The sequence below is a fragment of the Naegleria fowleri genome, assembly GCF_008403515.1.
Source record: "Naegleria fowleri strain ATCC 30894 chromosome Unknown tig66, whole genome shotgun sequence".
In the NCBI taxonomy this organism is placed as follows: Eukaryota; Heterolobosea; class Eutetramitea; order Acrasida; family Naegleriidae; genus Naegleria; species Naegleria fowleri.
The window spans coordinates 620,444-640,060 of record NW_025407998.1 but is presented as its reverse complement, the minus strand read 5'-3'; the positions used below and the strand labels follow the sequence as shown (position 1 = coordinate 640,060).

The 19,617-nt window shown below is 36.3% G+C and overlaps 11 protein-coding genes across 11 annotated transcripts; 2 read left to right on the top strand and 9 right to left on the bottom strand.

Annotated features, from left to right (window-relative positions):
- Window positions 1-37: 37 nt before the first annotated feature.
- Window positions 38-1,709, bottom strand: FDP41_009103 (uncharacterized protein; the record flags this gene model as incomplete). The annotated part of the gene is made up of 3 exons (XM_044713028.1): window positions 38-470; window positions 585-955; window positions 1,122-1,709. The coding sequence occupies 3 exons, from the start codon at window positions 1,707-1,709 to the stop codon at window positions 38-40; spliced, it is 1,392 nt and encodes a 463-aa protein (XP_044557568.1).
- Window positions 1,710-2,283: 574 nt separating this feature from the next.
- Window positions 2,284-2,736, bottom strand: FDP41_009102 (uncharacterized protein; the record flags this gene model as incomplete). Its single annotated transcript, XM_044713027.1, has 1 exon — window positions 2,284-2,736. The coding sequence occupies one exon, from the start codon at window positions 2,734-2,736 to the stop codon at window positions 2,284-2,286; it is 453 nt and encodes a 150-aa protein (XP_044557567.1).
- Window positions 2,737-2,749: 13 nt separating this feature from the next.
- On the bottom strand, window positions 2,750-3,631 carry FDP41_009101 (uncharacterized protein; the record flags this gene model as incomplete). Its single annotated transcript, XM_044713026.1, has 1 exon — window positions 2,750-3,631. One exon carries the CDS (start codon window positions 3,629-3,631, stop codon window positions 2,750-2,752), a length of 882 nt encoding a protein of 293 aa, XP_044557566.1.
- A 1,615-nt stretch (window positions 3,632-5,246) lies between these two features.
- On the top strand, window positions 5,247-5,771 carry FDP41_009100 (uncharacterized protein; the record flags this gene model as incomplete). The annotated part of the gene is made up of 1 exon (XM_044713025.1): window positions 5,247-5,771. The coding sequence occupies one exon, from the start codon at window positions 5,247-5,249 to the stop codon at window positions 5,769-5,771; it is 525 nt and encodes a 174-aa protein (XP_044557565.1).
- Window positions 5,772-6,062: 291 nt separating this feature from the next.
- FDP41_009099 (uncharacterized protein) lies at window positions 6,063-6,380 on the bottom strand (the record flags this gene model as incomplete). The annotated part of the gene is made up of 1 exon (XM_044713022.1): window positions 6,063-6,380. One exon carries the CDS (start codon window positions 6,378-6,380, stop codon window positions 6,063-6,065), a length of 318 nt encoding a protein of 105 aa, XP_044557564.1.
- A 50-nt stretch (window positions 6,381-6,430) lies between these two features.
- On the bottom strand, window positions 6,431-8,185 carry FDP41_009098 (uncharacterized protein; the record flags this gene model as incomplete). Its single annotated transcript, XM_044713021.1, has 1 exon — window positions 6,431-8,185. One exon carries the CDS (start codon window positions 8,183-8,185, stop codon window positions 6,431-6,433), a length of 1,755 nt encoding a protein of 584 aa, XP_044557563.1.
- A 1,168-nt stretch (window positions 8,186-9,353) lies between these two features.
- Window positions 9,354-9,944, bottom strand: FDP41_009097 (uncharacterized protein; the record flags this gene model as incomplete). Its single annotated transcript, XM_044713020.1, has 1 exon — window positions 9,354-9,944. The coding sequence occupies one exon, from the start codon at window positions 9,942-9,944 to the stop codon at window positions 9,354-9,356; it is 591 nt and encodes a 196-aa protein (XP_044557562.1).
- A 283-nt stretch (window positions 9,945-10,227) lies between these two features.
- Window positions 10,228-13,554, bottom strand: FDP41_009096 (uncharacterized protein; the record flags this gene model as incomplete). Its single annotated transcript, XM_044713019.1, has 1 exon — window positions 10,228-13,554. The coding sequence occupies one exon, from the start codon at window positions 13,552-13,554 to the stop codon at window positions 10,228-10,230; it is 3,327 nt and encodes a 1,108-aa protein (XP_044557561.1).
- A 353-nt stretch (window positions 13,555-13,907) lies between these two features.
- Window positions 13,908-14,741, bottom strand: FDP41_009095 (uncharacterized protein; the record flags this gene model as incomplete). Its single annotated transcript, XM_044713018.1, has 1 exon — window positions 13,908-14,741. The coding sequence occupies one exon, from the start codon at window positions 14,739-14,741 to the stop codon at window positions 13,908-13,910; it is 834 nt and encodes a 277-aa protein (XP_044557560.1).
- A 698-nt stretch (window positions 14,742-15,439) lies between these two features.
- Window positions 15,440-16,564, bottom strand: FDP41_009094 (uncharacterized protein; the record flags this gene model as incomplete). The annotated part of the gene is made up of 1 exon (XM_044713017.1): window positions 15,440-16,564. One exon carries the CDS (start codon window positions 16,562-16,564, stop codon window positions 15,440-15,442), a length of 1,125 nt encoding a protein of 374 aa, XP_044557559.1.
- Window positions 16,565-17,181: 617 nt separating this feature from the next.
- FDP41_009093 (uncharacterized protein) lies at window positions 17,182-18,564 on the top strand (the record flags this gene model as incomplete). The annotated part of the gene is made up of 1 exon (XM_044713016.1): window positions 17,182-18,564. The coding sequence occupies one exon, from the start codon at window positions 17,182-17,184 to the stop codon at window positions 18,562-18,564; it is 1,383 nt and encodes a 460-aa protein (XP_044557558.1).
- Between the last annotated feature and the right edge of the window lie 1,053 nt (window positions 18,565-19,617).

Below are 19,617 nucleotides of genomic sequence, written 5' to 3'. Positions count from 1 at the left end.
AATTAATAATAAGTATCCAATGATCGGAATGGATTCATTAGAGTGACTGCTCAGGAGTTTCCTCTTCAAAAGCGCCATTCAAGGATGGATCTCTCACGATTTGTCTCTTAAAGGTTGGTTTGATAAATTCATTCAATTCCTTAGCATACATTTCATATCGAGAGGTCGATTGGAACATCCACTTGTCTTTCACTTGTCTGTTAAGATTGAGATCAATTTCAGCAACTAATAAACCATCACCCAAACGAGTCAACTCTGGTGATCGAGATGCGTCAGGAGCAGAAACATAGGAGCTTCCATAAAAGTGTCCAAAATCTTTGTGAGCTGGCTTTCCATCAGCACTCGTGAATTCATTAGGGAAATATTCAGTTCCAACTCTGTTAATGCTGGCAACAAAGTAACTGTTCGCAATGGCAGCATTTCTTCCTTCGATTGGCCACATTGGTTCAGATAAAGCACCCACAGTTGCACTGTTTTTCAAGAACGTCAAAGATTTGAAATAATTTGTGGATATTCCCGTCATAATTTGTGTGAAATGTGCACTAAAATTAACAATCATATTTGAACCATCCACCAAAACTTACCTTGGATTGAAAACAATTTCAGCACCATTCAATCCGTAGGATTGCCAGTTGAGTGGAATGTGACGACCATAACAAATATTGATACCAATTCTTCCGAATTGAGTCTCAAAGACAGGATGACCCAAATTACCCTCCAAGTAGTAGGTAGCTTCATTGAAGTCTCCTACACGTGGAATGTGATTCTTTCTGACCTTTCCAATGTAGTTACCTCTATTGCCAATAACAACGGCAGTGTTCCAGATGACATCATTGTGCTCTGAGTCTCTCTCCAAAATTGGGGAAACAATGACCATGTTATACTTTTTAGCAAGTCTTCTCAAGAATAGAGTACTTCTGCCAGTTTCTGCTTCCTCAGCAAATTCCATCCATGGCTGTTATATACGTGTAATCATCATCAAATAATTTGACAAGTGTCATGCACGAGATGATCAAAAATACAAAATTTCACATCATCATCCACACAAATTTCACATCACACAGTTCATTCAATCCATTCATTAAATTCAAATCAATCATCATGACCATATTAAAACCTACCTGTTTCTCTCTTGTACAAAATGCAAAAGGCATGGTCCATGCTTCTTGCAATCCAACCACATTCACTCCCATCAAAGCAGCAGCATCAATCATTCTCTCAATCTTCTCTTCAATTGCCTTGTATTGAACATCTACTGGTTCCGTCGTATTTGCTCCGATCGAATTTTGAATCAAACCCAATCTCACAATACGTGGAGGACGTGTTTGCTCTCTTGCTACATTATGAATCATGGAATAGGCTCTCACTTCAAACTTGTTCTTGACAGCAGAGGATCGGACTTGTTCAGGTATCGAGAGGCTCTTCCATTCATTTCCATACAAAATTCTACGCACTTGAGCAAAGGTCTGTTCGGGGAGATGAGTCTTGAGAGCATCATAGACCGTGGAGAGGCTTGTCATTCCCTGATCGTTGGATTTGATATGAGGATTTCCTTCTAGATCAATCATGACTTCTTCTGCCTTTACTATTCCTCCTCCGAATGAGGAAAATGATGAATGAGAGTGGATCATCATCATCAGAAAGGTTGTAGCGATCAAGGCGAACCACCACCAGCAGTAGTGTTGAAGATTCGGACGACGTTGAGACATTTTTTTTGTAAAGTGGAGGTCAAGATCCAAAGATATCACTAACAAGAATCGAAAGACTTCTCACAGTTCATCCAACCAAAGGTTGTAGCGGGAGAGTAGCCATATTCCTGGCCGGCATCCCGTCGATTTCCAATTCTTATTGTTTATCTTTCTAGTATTAATCAAAAGAAATACTTTCATGAATGGCTAAAATATACTGAGGTTGGAGACAACTTGGGAACCTGCAGTGCTGTAGCCTTTTTTGCCTATGTTGGAAGTTTGCGAAATTGAGCGTTTATTGTTGAGCATGCGATGTGAATTTATTACACAATATGAGCAGTGTGGATATATCAAGGAAGGCAAAATTCTTGCGCTTGTTTGAAATTTCTTCTAATGCATCGACGATTTTAAGCTGTTGTGAAGGGGGCTTTTGATTCAATTCCTTTGTGTCCGTATTATCATTTTTAATATTGTCATGACATGTTTTTGAAATTCATTCATTCGTTGGATGATGATGAGTGATCTTTTGAAAATGTTGAATAAATTAGTTGTTGTCATTATAATTTTGATGAAAATAATAGAGTTCTTTAATATTTTACTTTTTTGGAGCATAAATGATCGAATCGTAATGTCCAGGTCGAAACAACAATGAAATGCAAGCATTGAATCGTTCCATTCCCTTCAACAACAACAACGATTCAAGTGTTTCTTCACTAGAATCCACACCACGTGAATCTTCTTGCACGGAAGAAGGATATTTCAAACAAACAAGTCTCTCCTGTGAATTACTGACATGATAAATATTCAATTGAAAACAAAAATTCACTTCACATGCTTTCATCCAATCTCTCAACACAGAGGTTAAGGAATTCATTTGAATCTCTTCAGCCTCTACACCCATGGGAAGAACTTCTTTCAATACATAATCATGAATGAGAGTGGGAATGAATTTTCCAGAGTCCATACTTTGAACTTGGAAATACAAATCGAGTGAATGATTTTCTTGAAAGACATAACTTGCGGTTATATATCGAAGCAGAAGGACCATTCCGTTTGAAAAGTCATCGTGATTCATGAGTGAAACGAGTTGAGAAATGGGAGAAAAGTTTTCTAGAAAGTGTTCTGGATCTGTTTGTGTTAATTGTTGTAAAATGTTCCAATTTTTCATTTTGCGTCAAAAACCAAGAAGGAAATTTGAAATTGGAATTCTCATGTAGAAGAGTGAAATTTTTTCTAATAATTTGAAAGCGTTTTGAATGAAATGATTCCAAATTCTCATTCGAAAAGGTCTTTTCTCTCTCTCCTAAAACTTTCAGAAAGGAAAAGGCAAAAGCTCTGTAAAAGCAATTTCCGACTCCTCGAATCATTTGGAAAACAAAATCTTGTTTTTCAATAGTCGGAAATATCAGAGAGCTTTCTTGCAATGAAGTGATCAAAGATTGATCGGAAGAATCAGAGGATTGTGTTTCCTCCAATGGTTTGTTATCAGAAATTGAAGAATTTGAAAGATGATTCGATGCATTGAACAATTGTTCAGATTGTGTCACATTCCTATCTGAACTTTCATTTTCCTCCTTTCCATCTCCCTTTTGTGTGACATCAGTACCCTTGATTGTTGTCACCAAGGCTTCCTGAGAGGTCACTTCCATTGGAATCTTGTTTTCTTGATCCATCGAAAGAGTTGTTGGTGTAATCAAATATTCATTCACAACCTCAAAATCATCCGAAACATCCATCGAATCCACATTTGGATAATTGATAACTGAGGAATCGGAAGATCCATGACAACAAGAAGTGTCACAAGCAAAAGCGTCTACATTCACATGTTCCACTTTCAAAGTGTGTGAAATTCCCAAATTCTCATTCAAATGACCATTGATCAACAAATTCAAAGGAATGCTCTGTGGATGCTGTTCTTCATTATTCACAACTCCTTCACACATTGTTTTCTGTTTTTGAACTCCTTCTTCCACATGGTCATGATTTCCATCTTGATCTTTACTTCATTCCAAATTTGAACTCATTTCAACAATAGTTTCTTTTTTGGTTCCTTTTCATCCATGGAAGAAGAAGAAACTTGTTCCTTCCTTCTTCTTGAATGTATCTCCAATAAATAATCTTTCCAATTACATAGAGCAAGTTCCCACTGCGATTGGACATCTTCAATGATCAATTCTAAATTTTTTCGAATCCAAACATTTCCTTTATATTCTTGTTGAAGTTCATTCAATGATTTACTTTCTTGAATGAAAGGAATGGTTTTTGATTCTGTTTGTTTCTTCTCATGATGATGAAAAGGTGGTAATTCAAATTGGATGGAAGGAGGCGTCGATGTCAAAAGATTAATTTTGAATTTTTTTATGAGAATTCCGAACAGCGTGATTGCGAATTCAAAATTGGTCTTTGAGAATTCATCCTCAAAAAAATATTGAAAAACTGACAAATCAATCCTCATGCCAGAAGGAAAGAAAATGTCAAAGTATGCGCAACTGAAGCAATCACCACAATCATCGCAATCATCACATCTTACGGACAGCATACTCAACCTTTCTCGCGACAAAACCAAGTTCCAAAAGGAGGATCTGGCCTGCCACCTGTCACATCGACGAGTAGTTCTCCTTCTCATCGATGTTATTTTCTTGTTTGACAAATAACAACAAAGAAAGCTACGAATGTGTTGTTTGTTTTAATCCTTTCCTATTGGACCAATCTCCAGTGAGATCAGACAGGATCCTATCGACACCTTGTGTAAATCCATACTGTCAACAAAGTGTCTGTACTGATTGTATTTTCAAAAACATTGAACACGATATTAATAACAATCACTGTCATGAAATGAAATGTGTCAGTTGTCAAACGAGCTATGACAGCGAAAATGTTTTGGAATTTTTGAAAGGATTTTCACATGAAGTAGCAGATAAATATAACACTATTTTATTTTGGAAAGTACTTGAAAATAACAAAGGTTTTGTACGGTGTGCTCATGGATGTGGTTCGGGAGTGATTGCAGATGAACATGCCCAAATTGTGACATGTGACAAATGTCATAAAAAACATGCTTTGTGTGCAAAACAAAATGTCATGAAGGTCTAACTTGTGATGAAATGCAAGATTATGGCAGTTCCACAATTCAAAGAAAATCTTCAGATCTATACGACATCGAACAAGAATCAGACAATCCATTCTTGTTGGACCAAAACGAACGCAGAATTCTTGAAATATCTCAAGAAAAAAAGCGTTAGCTCTCATTCACCAGATTACTAAAGAATGTCCAAATTGTCATTTGAGATTTGAGAAGGTTGAGGAAGATTGTGATCATGTCAAGTGCGTTTGTAATTTTGAATTTTGTTGGTCTTGTGGTGCCGATCACAAATTGATTTTAGAAAAAGATAATTCGTACCATCGTCCAACTTGCCGTTTTCATACCAGAAATATCAACCAATAAATTGGATGAAATGCCTTCAAAAATGTTTTTGTTAATATTGTTTTCAATGTTTAGTCTTACAACAACTTCGATATGAGAATTCCCAACGTGAATTCAAGAACAGAACCAAAAAAATGTATCCATTTCCTCCCAACCAATACTACGGAAAACCTCCCACTGCATCATCCTCAGCCGTTCCTGTTTATCACAAGAACACCACATCTAATTCCACAAGCACAACTTTTCATTCATCACACAACTCAGGAGAGTGTTCGATTTGTGCTGATGAATATTCCATCTCTCCTTTTGTCATTCATCCATGTAGAACATGTACCAAACGTACGGTCTGTGACAATTGTCTTGTCAATTATTTGGATCAACGCATCAATAATAATCATTTTCGAGAAATTCGTTGCATCGATGAAAATTGTAACGCTGTCATGGATTCTTCACACATTCTCGAATATTTGCGTCAACTAGGAGGACACAGAAAGAATTCTCTTGTTGATCGTTATGATCGCTTCTTGCTGAATGCGTTTATGAGTACACAAGATGGGTTTATTTGGTGTGAACATAATTGTGGTGATGGGTTCATTCATTTTGAAAAAGAAAAGGCACCAATTGTCACTTGTAAAACATGTCACAGAAAAACATGTTAAATTCACAAAACTATTTGGCATGAAGGAATGACTTGTGCTGAATTTGATTCAGATCGAAATGGATATGCCAAAACTCAGAAACATCTTTTGGAGAATGCAAATACAATTTATCGATCATGTCCTGGATGTGGAGTGGTGATTGAAAAGAATGGAGGATGTGATCATATGAATTGTTCTCAATGTGGAAGGCGTTACAATTGGTCTCAATCATCGTACAAGCAAAAGTATTGAAAGCAGTTCTCTAATCTCAACATAATGTTTTGTAAATAAAAAGAATTCTATGAGAAAATTTTAATCCTCCAACTCTTCATTGTCCAACATCTCTTCATCAAGTTCGTTTGACAATTTGTCATCGTCTCCAACATCAATTTCAATAAAGTCTTCGTCCTTAATGTCGTACACTTCAACAATATCTTCAGAATACCATTCATTTGGTCTCAATACAGTGGTGCTCACATCTTTCTCGATCAAGAAATATTCCAACTGTTTCACCAAAACTGCCAACTCATGGATGTAGGTTCCCATTTTAGAATCTGCAACATTGTACAGCATTGCAATGCAAATATCTTTTTCGAATTCATTAGAAATTTCTTGCAACAAATTTTGCATTTTCATTGCAGGTTCACACGTTTCCAGAGGAACATATTCTGCAAAAATAGCTAATTGTTTTTTCGAAGATCTAATACTTGATTTAAGAATAAACTAATTCCCTGAAACTCCCATGCACTATCATTCAAATCAGCAATAGATTGGCTCGGAACTGGGTTTGTAAATGAGCACAAGGTGATAAGTGTTTGTCTCATGGAATCAATTTTACGTCTTACTCTTGGATAGTCATTGTATACTTGATACCAACGATGAATCATGTTAAAGAATTCTTCTGTACGCTTATTGAGCCAACTCTTCGGAATGTCCCAACCCGCTCTGGAGATTAGAGTGACAGGATGTACGTCTTTCTCATCTGTCACCAATTCCAGGGCCGTGTGGAGATTGAGGGAAGGATACTCCATTTGAATCTCATACAATAAACATTCTAAAAAGAATTTCCAAGCATTAGAGCTGTGTAATATTTTGACTTGTACCAATGAGTCTGAGGCAAAGGGGTTTTTAAATGGGGTGAAAGTTGTACTGTTTAAAGTATTGTTGTAGGTTTCAATTACATCATTTTCTTCTTCATCATCGTTACTTTTTTTCTGTTCAAGATTTGCCTTCGTATTGTATATGATGGATTCTGGAAGAGTGAGATATTTAAGGTTTGGAAACACTACAAAAAGAAGCTCAAACAACTTGGTCAAAGGGATGTTTCGAGAAATTTTCAATTTTCGAATTTCTAAGCTCTTAAGTTGCTTGAATGGAGACATATTCTGCTTAATTGAATCAGCTTTTTTGTGGAGTTGACGATATGTTAATGAAACCAATGTTAAACCAACAACGCAGTCAGGGATATTACATTGCAGTCCAGGAACGATGAGATGTGTCAGAGGCACCCGTTGAAAACTGCATTTATGAAGAAAATCAGTATCAGACCATAATTTCAAGGTTTTCAATTGCGACCAAATTTTGTTTGTAATCCCCTGATCGCTCTCAGACAATGTATTAAAAAATTCTAATGACTGGAGTGTTTTGGGAAACGTTGTAGAGTTGGGAAAGAAAATCTCAGAATTTAGAAAGGAAAGTCCAGTTAAATGTTGTGTTTTCAAAACTACTGGTTTCTCAACGTCTTGTAAGGTTTTACAACCCTCGAATGACAAGAACTTGATTCTACTTTGCATTCCAAGCAGCTCAATCAGAGATTTCTGAGAAATAAACATTTTGTGGAGTGTCACGTTTTCGAATTTCTCAGTTAAACTAAGCCCCTTGGTACACAGTTTCAAAATACGAGAGATGGTCAATTTTTTTTTGAATATAGTCGCACAATCGTTTCGATACATTTTACAAATTTCCAACAAGTCTCGCAACATGAATGTCATCAAACCCTCTGAATTCACATGAAATCCTGGTGATCGCATCCATAGACTTGCTATGGCCTCTTTTGATAAACATGCTCTGGCAATACTCTTGCAGCTTAACATTAAATTCACAAGAGAGGGCAACCAATACTGTTCAGGAATGTAGCTCCATATGATAGAAATTATATCCAAGACATAAAGAGGATGTTGATCTGCGTTGTGCTTTCTACGGAGGGGTCTATAATAGTATTCTTCTGGTGCGTTAGCACGTGCATGGCAATAGTAATAGTACTCATCATATAAATATCTGTCTCGTTCAAGAATAGAAACGATTATGGCATCGTTCAAGTTGTAATTCGCTTGATCACGTGGATGAGATGAGGTGGCGACATGATCACGATTGGGTAAATTGCTGCAAAGAGCAGGCTCACCACAACGATCACGTACAGAAAGTGTTCCTTGCATTTTTTTTAACTGTTTTGATTGATCGTGAATTCTCAAAAAATACTTAAATATTCGATTGTTCGATTTTTGGTAGTTCTATTTATGGAACCTTGAGCACTCGAAGTGAATTCACTTCTCTAATTCATTTCCTCAGTGACATCTTCAATGAGGGTAGTCGAAGACTGCATTTCGATGACATGTTGAATGGTTGTTGGAGAAATTTCTGCGTCATTACTACTATCTGACGACGACGACTGTTCTTGATCAAATAAGAATCGATGATACTCTTTTTCAGCAATAATTATGACCAATGAGTAGTATTGTTTTTAGTAATGATAAAAATATTAACAAATAATTTAAGTATCGTAGTATGATAAAAGCAAAATGAAATTTGAAATTAAAGCAAATCTTACCATGACAATACTTTTCCAAATATTCAATAAAAAAGCTTCCTCTAACTCTTCTTTTCCATCCATCTTTCTCATCACATATTTAAATCCATTTTAATTATCGAGTACTTGCATAGACACCTCCTCACATTCCAACACCAAATCTTTAGGCTTGGTTTTACTTCATTCAAATAATCCATCACGTATCGGAATAATTTTGATCCGTTGTATGGATTTGATGTTAATGAAATGGCAGATGTTGTTATCGGTGCATCATCATCCTTCCTAGATGAACACTCCGATGATGATGATGTTACGGAAGGAAATGATTGTTCTTCCTTTTCGGGCATTTTTTTAAAATTGAAAAAAAATTCAAAAATATTTTCCACCTCTCTTTTGAAAAACACGAAAGTAGTGAAATTGACAAAAAACTCACTCTTTCAAAAACCATCATCCCTTTCAGAATTGTGATTAAAATATCACTTCAAGGAAATCATTTTGACACTATTTATTCCTCAAACATTTCCTCCAAATCAAGATCTGAAAGAGTCTTCTCTTGTTGTTGTGAAGGCATAATTACTTGAGGTGTGAATTTGGGAGCTTCTGCACAAGCACAAGTCTTACATCCATTAAACTTTCTCACTCCAAATTTACAATGAGAAGTGTCACATGTCATCAAAGGACACTTGAAAGAGGGATATCGAGAAGCAGGAACTAAATGTTGCGTTGTTAAATTCATTTCTTGCTCGATCGGATCCTTGCATTCACAAGAGGAACAGCCACGTTGTTGACCCGTCAATTTACCTTCCTTGTAACCACTTGGACAATAGCGATGACAACGTGGACACAGGACGGATGCGATTGAGTGGCACGCATCCACATTTTCCATTGGGCAGTACATAGGCTCTTCCAATTGTACACTTTTTCTTGCATTCTTGCAATAACTGTTCCTTTGAATCTTTGATTGGAGGTTTGGCCACGACGTCAGAAGTTTTGGATTTTTCTGTCAAAGATAAAGGACCTTTCAAACAAGAACATTTTCGACATCCATTGAGGTCGGTTTCGTGTCCATGTGGACAGAACCTCATGCATGCATGTTTTGGACAGTTACCAAAGTTTGGTTTTCTGAATTGATAATTTTGTTGTTCCAACTGAGAATGAATCTTCTTCATCAAGGTTCCAGTCAAACGAAGTGCATGCTCTCTTGGATCACGACATCTGCAAGTGGGACATCCACGTTTGTCAATGACAAAGCCAGTGAATGGACAGGCACGATCTTTGCAATCTCTCAAAGGACAGTAAAGGCCTGTGACTGTGAGAGAATGGACAAAGGAAACAAACAAGAACAGACACAGAATGGCAACTGACAGTTGTTGTTGGACTCTTTGCATTTTTTTACGATAATATCTGCCTCGAGTTAGCAAAGGCTGATTTATTCGCTCATTTGCTTTTTGAGTGGTTGTAATCCACCGCATTATAATCCTTTAAATAATAATTGCAATAATAATCCCATTCAATTTTGGATGTGAAAAATTCCCACATTTCTTTATTTGGAAGGTTTTGTGAGGGATACATGGGTCGATGAATTTGACGTAATGGTCAATGTTGTGGTGGTTGAGGGTTTCATAATTTGATTCATGAGAATGACATATTCAAATGCTGCATCCCATCGATCTAATTCTTTTGTGAACTGTAACAAATATAGAAAACTCGTTTCTTGCAAACCACTTCCAAGCAAAATGGATAGTCTTTGTTACTGGTGAACTTTTCTTCAAGATTTTGTTTCACATATTCAATTTCATCGGTAGGCACAGTATTTTTCATCTTTTTCTTTTTCAAGCTCTTGTTGGATTTAATTTCGTAATAACCAAAATGTTCAATCGTTAACAGGAAGTATCGTTCGGTCCAACTTTTGCGTAATTTTCCTTGTTTCAATGCCATTCCATCACAAATAATAATTCCTTTTCTAATTTCTAAGGCGAAGGAAATCATTTTTGAGATGTGATCCAACGACAAGTTATATTGACCTGTGTATTGAGAGTAGGTCAGTAAACGACTCCAAATTTCAATTGCATTTTGGATGTGCTTGTCTGACTCTTTTCCGAACTTGGCTCTTGCCCAGAAGAAGTAAACTTCACCTAGAATGGCCATTGCAACCATGTGGAATGGTTTAGCTTCAAGTACCTTGTTGAGTGCCACGATCGATGATGTGAATAAATCATCAACTTCTTTCAAGAGTCGAACTCTATTTTCTGCTTGCATGGATTCATTAAGTGTTTCGGCTTCAGATTTTTGTTGCTTCTTCTTTTCATGGTTTTTTAAAGTATTTACAATGTGAGATTCACTCGATGATGTGATATTGGTTGTTTTTAAAGCTCCCATTTCAAAATATAATTGACTTTGGAACATGAGCATGTCAGTATTTGGATTAACCATGATAGAACAGGCCTTGTCAATCGCTTCTATTGCCTTTTCCATGAGTGACTCTCGTGTTAGTATGGTTCGAATATTAATATCACCGATTTTGTCTGAATAAATCAAACTATATCTCAGACGAAGATCATCTTTGTTATTTTCATCAAGAACCACTGTCTTTGAGGTTTGATCTGAGAGAATTTTTCTATTATTTTCTCGCAAGAGTTCTTTCTTATCATCAAGCATTCTGTGTTTAAATAATAAATCATGCCAAGAGAGTCCGCTTGTTAAAATCTCTGATCGAGAGCAATTTCTCATTGGCTCTCCATCAATATTATCATACATGGACAGATAATCATTGCAAGCTAAAATTGAGGCGGAAGGAATCAGTAATAAAGCATATTCATAAATAGAATTTGAAAGTCTGAAAAATAAATGAGGATTCACATTATGTTCCACACAAAATATTTCAGCTTTTCTCATTTCCACATTGCATACACTTTCCCAGAGGGAGACACATCCTTTACAGAGCTTTTCACTTTCACTCGCAACATTATTTTGTAAAATAGATTGAGCATGTCTTGGTATTGCCTTGTTCTGTTCTGCATTTAAACGTGATTCTAATTTTTGAAACTCGGAATAATTTAAAGTTAAGGTTCCAACAGAGTTCACTGCTGTCAATGTGGATTCGTAATCAAAATTGGATAACATAGTGTCACTGGATGAGCTATTTTCACCAGAATAGATCGTTGAATGTTCTCGTTTTCTTCTCACCCAGTATAATAACAAAACTGCATATTTGTAGAGACATTGGTGATGAAGAGGGCAATAGACATAATTAATGAATGATCCATTTCTTCCATCTTGGTCACATCTTACAAATTTGGAATTAATACAACAAACATCATCTTTGTCCTTGTCAATGGTTGATAAAATCTTTTCTATACAAATCTTGATACATGTATTATACTTTTCTTGAGCTTGTGAACAGAGAGCTGCCCAACGTTGTTTTCGTCGGACAGACCACTGAGTGAGAACATCTCCAAAATACATGTACATGTAAGCTCTTTTTGATTCTTGTGAAATATCTACCACGACAGGTTCATTCTCCTTCTCATCAACCACAGGTGTTTTCTTTTTTGGTTTTTGTGTGGACTTTTCAAACAGCTTAATAGCAGAATCCATGTGAAGACAAATATCTTGAAACATGTTTTCAATTTGTTGTTGAGCTTGTTGAGCTGCTTTTTGTGAAGAACTTGTTGGAGAAGTCATTCCTCCTCTGGGACTTGGACTTGAACATTTCGATGAAAAACTTGCCCGAACTGGAGAATCTAAAGAAACTGCCATTACATTGTCCAATGAACCTAAGGAATATCCAGTACCAATGGTAAGATTTGGAGCTGAAAGTGGTTCACTTGGAGACATGTTATTTCCTGTCACAACTTGTGAATCAGTAATCTTAATTGGTGGAGAAATGGAAGAAGCAGCATTATTTTGTAATGGACTGTTCATTCCAACATTGCTACTACTACCACCATTATTTGACATATTGGAAGACATTTGAGAACTTTCTCTTTCCAATTCATCCAATCTTGGAAATGACAATTCATATAAAATTCTTGCCAATAATAAATGTAAATCTGATTTTAACATTAAATCCAGTGAATATTCTCGACTCAATTCACAACATGTAATTGCATTTCTCAACTTGTATTCTGCCTTATTGAGTAAATGAATGACATGTCCAGATTGACTTGACAAGTTTTTAGTGGAGCATACCATCAATGTGGCATAACCAAAAACGAGAGCTTTCAAAGGAGATTCTGAATTCGATGCTGACATATTCAGAGTTGTTCCCAATGTATTGGAATTAAAGGATAAGATTGAAGTTGACACTATTGGAGTGACTTCGTGTTGTTGTTGTTGATTCCATTCATTGATTTGATCTAAAATTTCTTGTGCATAAATTCCTCTCTTTTGATTGTCAATTCCCATAAACGGCGATGAATAATTGATGAGAGAAAAAACAGCATCTGTTGGACCAGATTTTGCTGGTGATGACATCGACGATCGTAACGAAGAGGAAAGAAGAGAATGTCGTGAATTTGATGACAAGTGAATGGATTCATTAATTTTGGAATGATGATTGTAAGAAGGAGATGAAGAAAAAGAATTCAATTTGGAATTTGGTTTGTGGTTGGATGATGATAATAATAATACTGATGATGATGAATTGAAAGAATTGGAAAAAGAAGGATTTTGATGATTCAACAAGGAAGAAGAATTGGAAGAATTGAAGGAATCGTTCAGTTGTTGTTGTTGTTGTTGTTCCAAATGATGATCCATTCGAGAACATTCAATAAACGTCGGAGGTTCATCGATATTCTCGAGTCGTAATTTGAAATCTAAAAGAAGTGTGGAAATATTTGAAGGATTCATTCCATGAATGGAACTATTATTCGAGGATCCAGTAGATGATGATGAAGAAGGTGTTGCTGATCCGCGAGGAGAAGGCGTCGATGAGATGGTGGTGGTTGTGGTCGTCGAGGAAGACAAGGAGACCAAAGACGAAGACGCGGATGACATTTTTTGGTTTTTTGATGCGAGTCAATGACGATGATGAAAGGAAATGGTTCTTGGCAAAGTGTGTTCGTCCTTAATCATATTTGGAAGTTTTTCCTCTCTCAATCGCGATGTCAAGAGGAAAAAACTGGTATGTGGCATTTGAAAATCTGTGAAATCTCTATTTTATTGTCTCATCATGGTCTTTCCTATGGATTCGAGTGCCGACACTGAAGAAACAATTGAGCCTGTGTCAGAAAAAGACCTCTCTAGCTTTGTGATCAAACACACCAAACACACTTGTTGTTCAGATGGATTCAAGTACATGTAGTGAGATAGACCTCTTTCTCATTATGACCACTTCTTCCATGAAAAGTTCATTCCATTTCAAACTTGTAATCTAAATCAGGTCTTCTCTCTGAAATATCTCCTTCAAACTTGAGTAATTGTTTCTTAATGGCTGAAGGACTGTTGTCTAACGATTGATAGCGCTGATAAGCTCCCACTCGCAAATCGTCAGAAACTGCAGGTGGTTCATATTGATCATTTCTAGGTTTGAGAAGATTAGCAGAAGGTCTTTGTTGATCGTATCTACTTTGAATACTTTTTGTCGATTCTGTGACATTTGGCTTTTGTGAAATCAACGTTGAAGAAGAAGGAATGGCCATCTCTGACTGCTGTAAACTCCTCAATTGTTCTTGTTCAAATTCTTTCAACTGTCTTCCCACAAGTTTCAAATGAGATCTTCGCATTGCTTGATATTCAATGGGTAATGGATTTCTCTTGTCAGCATCGAGTGATTTTAACATGGTGCTTTTATCAGCAGACGGAGCTGCCATCACCAATGGAGAACGACCTGTAGGAACATTGGTAAATAATTCTTCAGTTCCTTCTGCATAGAATCGATTGTAAGGTCGCCATCCTACATATGAAGATGATCGATGTTTGAATGCACCACCACCATTATTGTCATTCTCGTCCTCGTCGCCATCTATTCCTCGAACTGCTTTATCAATTTCATCACTCAAATACATGGCACTTCGTAAAACTCTTAAATCAGTCACTTTGCCTCCAGTGTCTCTGAAAAAGTCTTCGAGAGCTCTCTTTTGCTTTTCCTTGCTTGAAATTCTTTTTTTTGCTTTTTTGTTGTTCGAGAGTTTGAGCGGTGAGACTTTCTTTGAAAGTGAGTGCTGGTGCTCCAATAAAGACATGTTTGACAGGTTCCGAAAGAAGATGGCTTAGAAATCGATAGGAAAGTAGACTGACTAGATATGCGATCAGAGAGACCTGTGAAATGAATTAATATTAATTATAATACAAGTGTGTGTAAATTGGAATATCGGAATGGATTTATCAAATCGTGCGAAATAATAATTTTTAAAATTCAAAAGGAATTATTGTAAAAATTTTCCGATTACGTAGTGATCACCCAAAAACAAAAATCCAATAATATATAATTGATAATTTCATTTCAATATATTTTAATTTTGAATTTGTCATTTCTCTGCATGTTCTTCTGGATAGATTTCACCTACCAAAACAGCCATTTTTTTTCAAAATAAAAGTCAAATTTAATGAAATTTGAATAAATAGTGAATTTGTCTCTTGTGTGAAATGCATGGATCAAGTTGTTGTTTAGTCAGGTCACATTACTTATTCCTCAGAGACTTCATATTGAACATGAATACGCTCAACTTCTTCCAATTCCTTCATAATACTTTGGTTCATGTTGTAATCGTAGGGTCCAAAAACTCCCTTATTGGAAATTTCACCACTCAAAATTTTCTTGGTGGCAATGGCACATGGATAACCAACAGTCTTGGCCATTGCAAAACCTCTTTCATCTCCAAAATCAACCAATTTAGCAACAATTGTTCTCTTCTTTCCTTCTGCAGTTTCAATGACGAACTTATTGTACATGAAGAGCATGTCTTTTTTCTCCTTCTTTGTATTCCATCATTTCTAATAAGGTTTGAGAGAAGGTATCCAAAACATTTCCCTTAAATGGAGCAACCTTGTCACTGAATAAATCATAGAATTTGAATGCATGGAGAGCAGTCTTGGCCTTTTCAGAATTTGCATCCAAATTCAATTTTTTCAAAAGAGCACGTTCAAGTTCACTCTCTTCGGTGCTGTTTGCAGAAAGAAGTGTTTGTATAATTTCTCTCCATTGCTTGTCCTTAAATTCTGGTCTTGGAGTCAAATCAACAAGACCAGCACCAATAAAGAATTCAACAACCTCACAATTACCCTTATATCTCAAAGTTCCTCTCAACACATCATCAGCATATTTCAAATTGTAATGTTCCTTAAATGGAGTCGAGTCACGATTTGGATAACCTTCAAAGGTTGGGATCTTATCATCCAATTTCAATTCTCTTCTCGAAGACAACAATTTAGATGCCTCTACTTGTTGAAGTTGACCATGTTCATACCATTTGGCAGTATTTTGCAAAGCCATCAACACTCCTCTTGGAGACCAAGAGAATTTGTACTTCATTGGATTATCAATGTGATCAGGATGTGGCAAACCTCCACACCAACTATAAAAACTCTTAATCTTTCCACCCTTCAAATCTTGTTCTTCATGAACAATCTTGGTGGCAATCATGTGATCTATACCAGGATCAACACCAATTTCATTCATACAGGCCAATCCCAAATCCTTAAATTGCTGATCCAATTCCCGTAAAGCAGGTGAAATGTAGGAAGTTGTGACCATATTCTTTTGATGTTGCAAACAAGCTTTAGCCACCAAGACATGATACGAATAGGGAACCAATGAAATGGCCAAATCGTGTTGAGAGACCAACTCGGAGAGTTTATCCTGTTCATTCTCAATATCGAGAGCAACCTGAGCAGTACGAATGGAAGGCTCATGAGCATACTGTTCGCACATTTCCTTGGCTTTGGCTAATGTACGGGAAGCCACAGTAACGAAAATGTTCAAGCCATCACGAGTGAGGCTTTCCAATGTGGTGCCAGCAACAAAGCCGGAGCCAAGTAATAGAACTCGATGTTGGAAGGTGGACATGATGATGATTGAAAGAAACTGGATGATGAACAATTTAATTAAGAGAAATGATAGTATGAGTGAAAATGTAAATAATATTAATAGTTATAATAATAATTCAAAGTAGCAGCCACCAAATAATTCAATTGAAATTGATCAATCATGAATTGTATAAATCAATATTGAATATACGTTTCAGTAATCCATCCCGTAAAGAGTTCCACACACACGAAACAAAATTTGATCCGTTTGAAAATTTAAATTCATCACACCCAGTGAGGAGTGAATGAACGAACGTTCGTTCATCACCACCAAGGGTATACATTCAATAAGAACGACGTACTATTTGTTTAACAAACTCTTGATTTTTTCAGAAAGTTTGCAGGTCATTGACGTGTCTTGTGTCTCGACAATGCGTTCTCCTTCTCTCGGAGTTTTTTCAAAAAGCTCAATAAGGAAGCATCGACTTTTGGAACAGCAAAGCTTAAAGCCATGTCAGTCCTTTGTTATCATGCAGGAATTAAGGGAATAGAAATTAAATGGATGGTTCATGAGGTACACTTTTGATCTCTCTCAATAGAATAATAAAACTTAATACAACAATTAAAAAAATATTTATTTCGAGTGATGGTTCAACCATGACGATTACCATCACATCAACCACTTCAAATGAAAAGTCAACAACAACAGTCATGGAAAATTGTTCGGAATCATCAAAGATTGTAGTCATGCGATCGAGTGAGCAAAATGATCATCATGAACATCTTGTTTTGGAAAAACGTCATGAACAACAAGAACAAAATTCAAGAGAAAATAATCATGTTTCTAACGCTTTTACTTTTGTATCGATTACTTTTGTTTTTCTTTTACTAATTATAGCAATTTGTAACGACTTATTTCCGAAAGAATCTTCAACAAACACTGACAAACTCACGATCGCTTCAATGCTTTTAGAAAAAGGAAATATTGCATTTCAAAATATGGAGTATGAACATGCAATCACATGTTACTCAAACGCGATTGAATTGACTCCAAATTTAGCTGATGCTTGGAGTCAAAGAGGACTTGCTTATCTTAAAGCTCAATCATATGCTCAAGCATTAAATGATTTTAATCATGCTCTTAAATTAGATTCAATACACGCAAACACTCAAAATTGTATGGGAGTATTACATTATTATGGTTATGGAGTTGTCACAATCAATTATGAGATTGCTTTTTCATGGTTTGAAAAAGCTGCCAAACAAGGACATGCAAAAGCTCAACATAATGTTGGCCTATTATATTATTATGGATGTGGAACTCCAGAAACCTACACGAAAGCAATTGAATGGTTCAAAAAGTCAGCCAACCAAGGAAATCCTAACTCTCAATATTATCTTGGACACATCTTTGAGAAAGGTAATCCTACCGCATTCTTCAGATTCTTTGACTATTTGAGAGACCATTCAAAAGCGCTTAAATGGTATGAAAAAGCAGCAAATCAAGGTCACCATGAAGCTCGTTATTCAGTCGGTCATTTGTATTATAGAAATCAAAATTACACAATGGCACTTGAATGGTTAACAAAAGCAGCAAATCACAATCACTCACAAGCTCAGTACATGTTAGGAACCATGTACTATAATGGAGATGGAGTGACACAAAATTACACAATTGCTTTTGATTGGTTTTTCAAGAGTGCCCAAAAAGGTAATGCTGAAGCTCAATTAATGATTGGAAATATGTTTTATAATGGAGAAGGAACGAAGCCAAGTTATGTAAAATCGTTCCTATGGTTCAAAAAAAGCGCAGAACAAGGAAATTCAGAGGCTCAATTGAACCTGGGATTTATGTACTTCCATGGATTTGGAGTGCGAATGGATTTCATAGAGGCCTACAAATGGATTAAATCTGCAGCAGACCAGGCCAATCTTAAGGCATTATTGCTTATTCCAGGCCAAATTGATCTGACCAAAGTTGGTAAAAAGCTGTGGAGCAATGAAGGGAGTAGCAAAAAGAAGCCCTATGTCATGCTGTAACTGTGACAGTACGCTTGTAAGCATTTCATAGTGTGAGACGAACACGAATTGAGCGAGCAATCAAGACTGTGACAGCAGGAGTCCACAGACAAACATGGTATTTCGAAGAGAGTTGATCCACGGCACCAAAGGAAGTTGAAAAATTTTAACCAAACATATGGACCAGAATTCATCTCGAAATCTCGAAGAGATTATTAGTCAATCAAAAAGATATTCTTCAATCTTTTCATTCGAGAGAAGATTATTTCAACTTGTTCAAGAATCACCGTATGCATCAGACATAGATTTCTCAACGTGTGAATTCTATTCAATAAGGAAGCATTCTTACTTTACTATTTTCCTAAAATAGATGATGGACAATGGATAACACACTCGTTCAGGTTCACCAATATCATTTCAAAGTTCAGAACTGAACCAACTCTCCGTTATGAACTTTTACTGTTTTAGAGAATTGCCTTTTTGATAGGGTGAAATTGCCTTAAATACTTAGACTCTGCATTCACTCCTTCAATCAACAAACAAAAAATCAACAATGGATTTCAAAACAAATAGTAGAAACTGTAGCATTTCAAGTGCTTCTCGTCATTTCCTCTTGTGCGTTCTTGTGATTTTGGCATCTCTCGTCCTCGCTGTCCACTGTCGAAACGATTCCATAAATCAGCAAAAGACTGAGAATGTTGTCACTCCTCGTTTCACCTTTGTGTTGCCTAAATGCAGAAAATTCCGTTGTCGTAGATATTGTCGACAAGGATTCTTGTTGGATCGTTGTGGATGCCAAAAAGTTTGTTTATGCAGACGTCATCCTTGTCGTCATTTCTCTTGTCGTAAACGCTGCAAATTCGGTTTCAAGAGAGACAAATTTGGATGTCCTGTGTGTTTGTGTCAAGGAAGAAGATGTAAATCTAACCTTGTTGTGGGTTATAAAGTTGTAAAGTTGTAATTCCAAATAGAAGGATTTGATATAAATTAATTTCACTTTTCACAAAGTCGAAAAGCAAAGATTTCACTAATTGAGAGATTAATTTGTACTGTTTTTTATAAATTACAATCAAT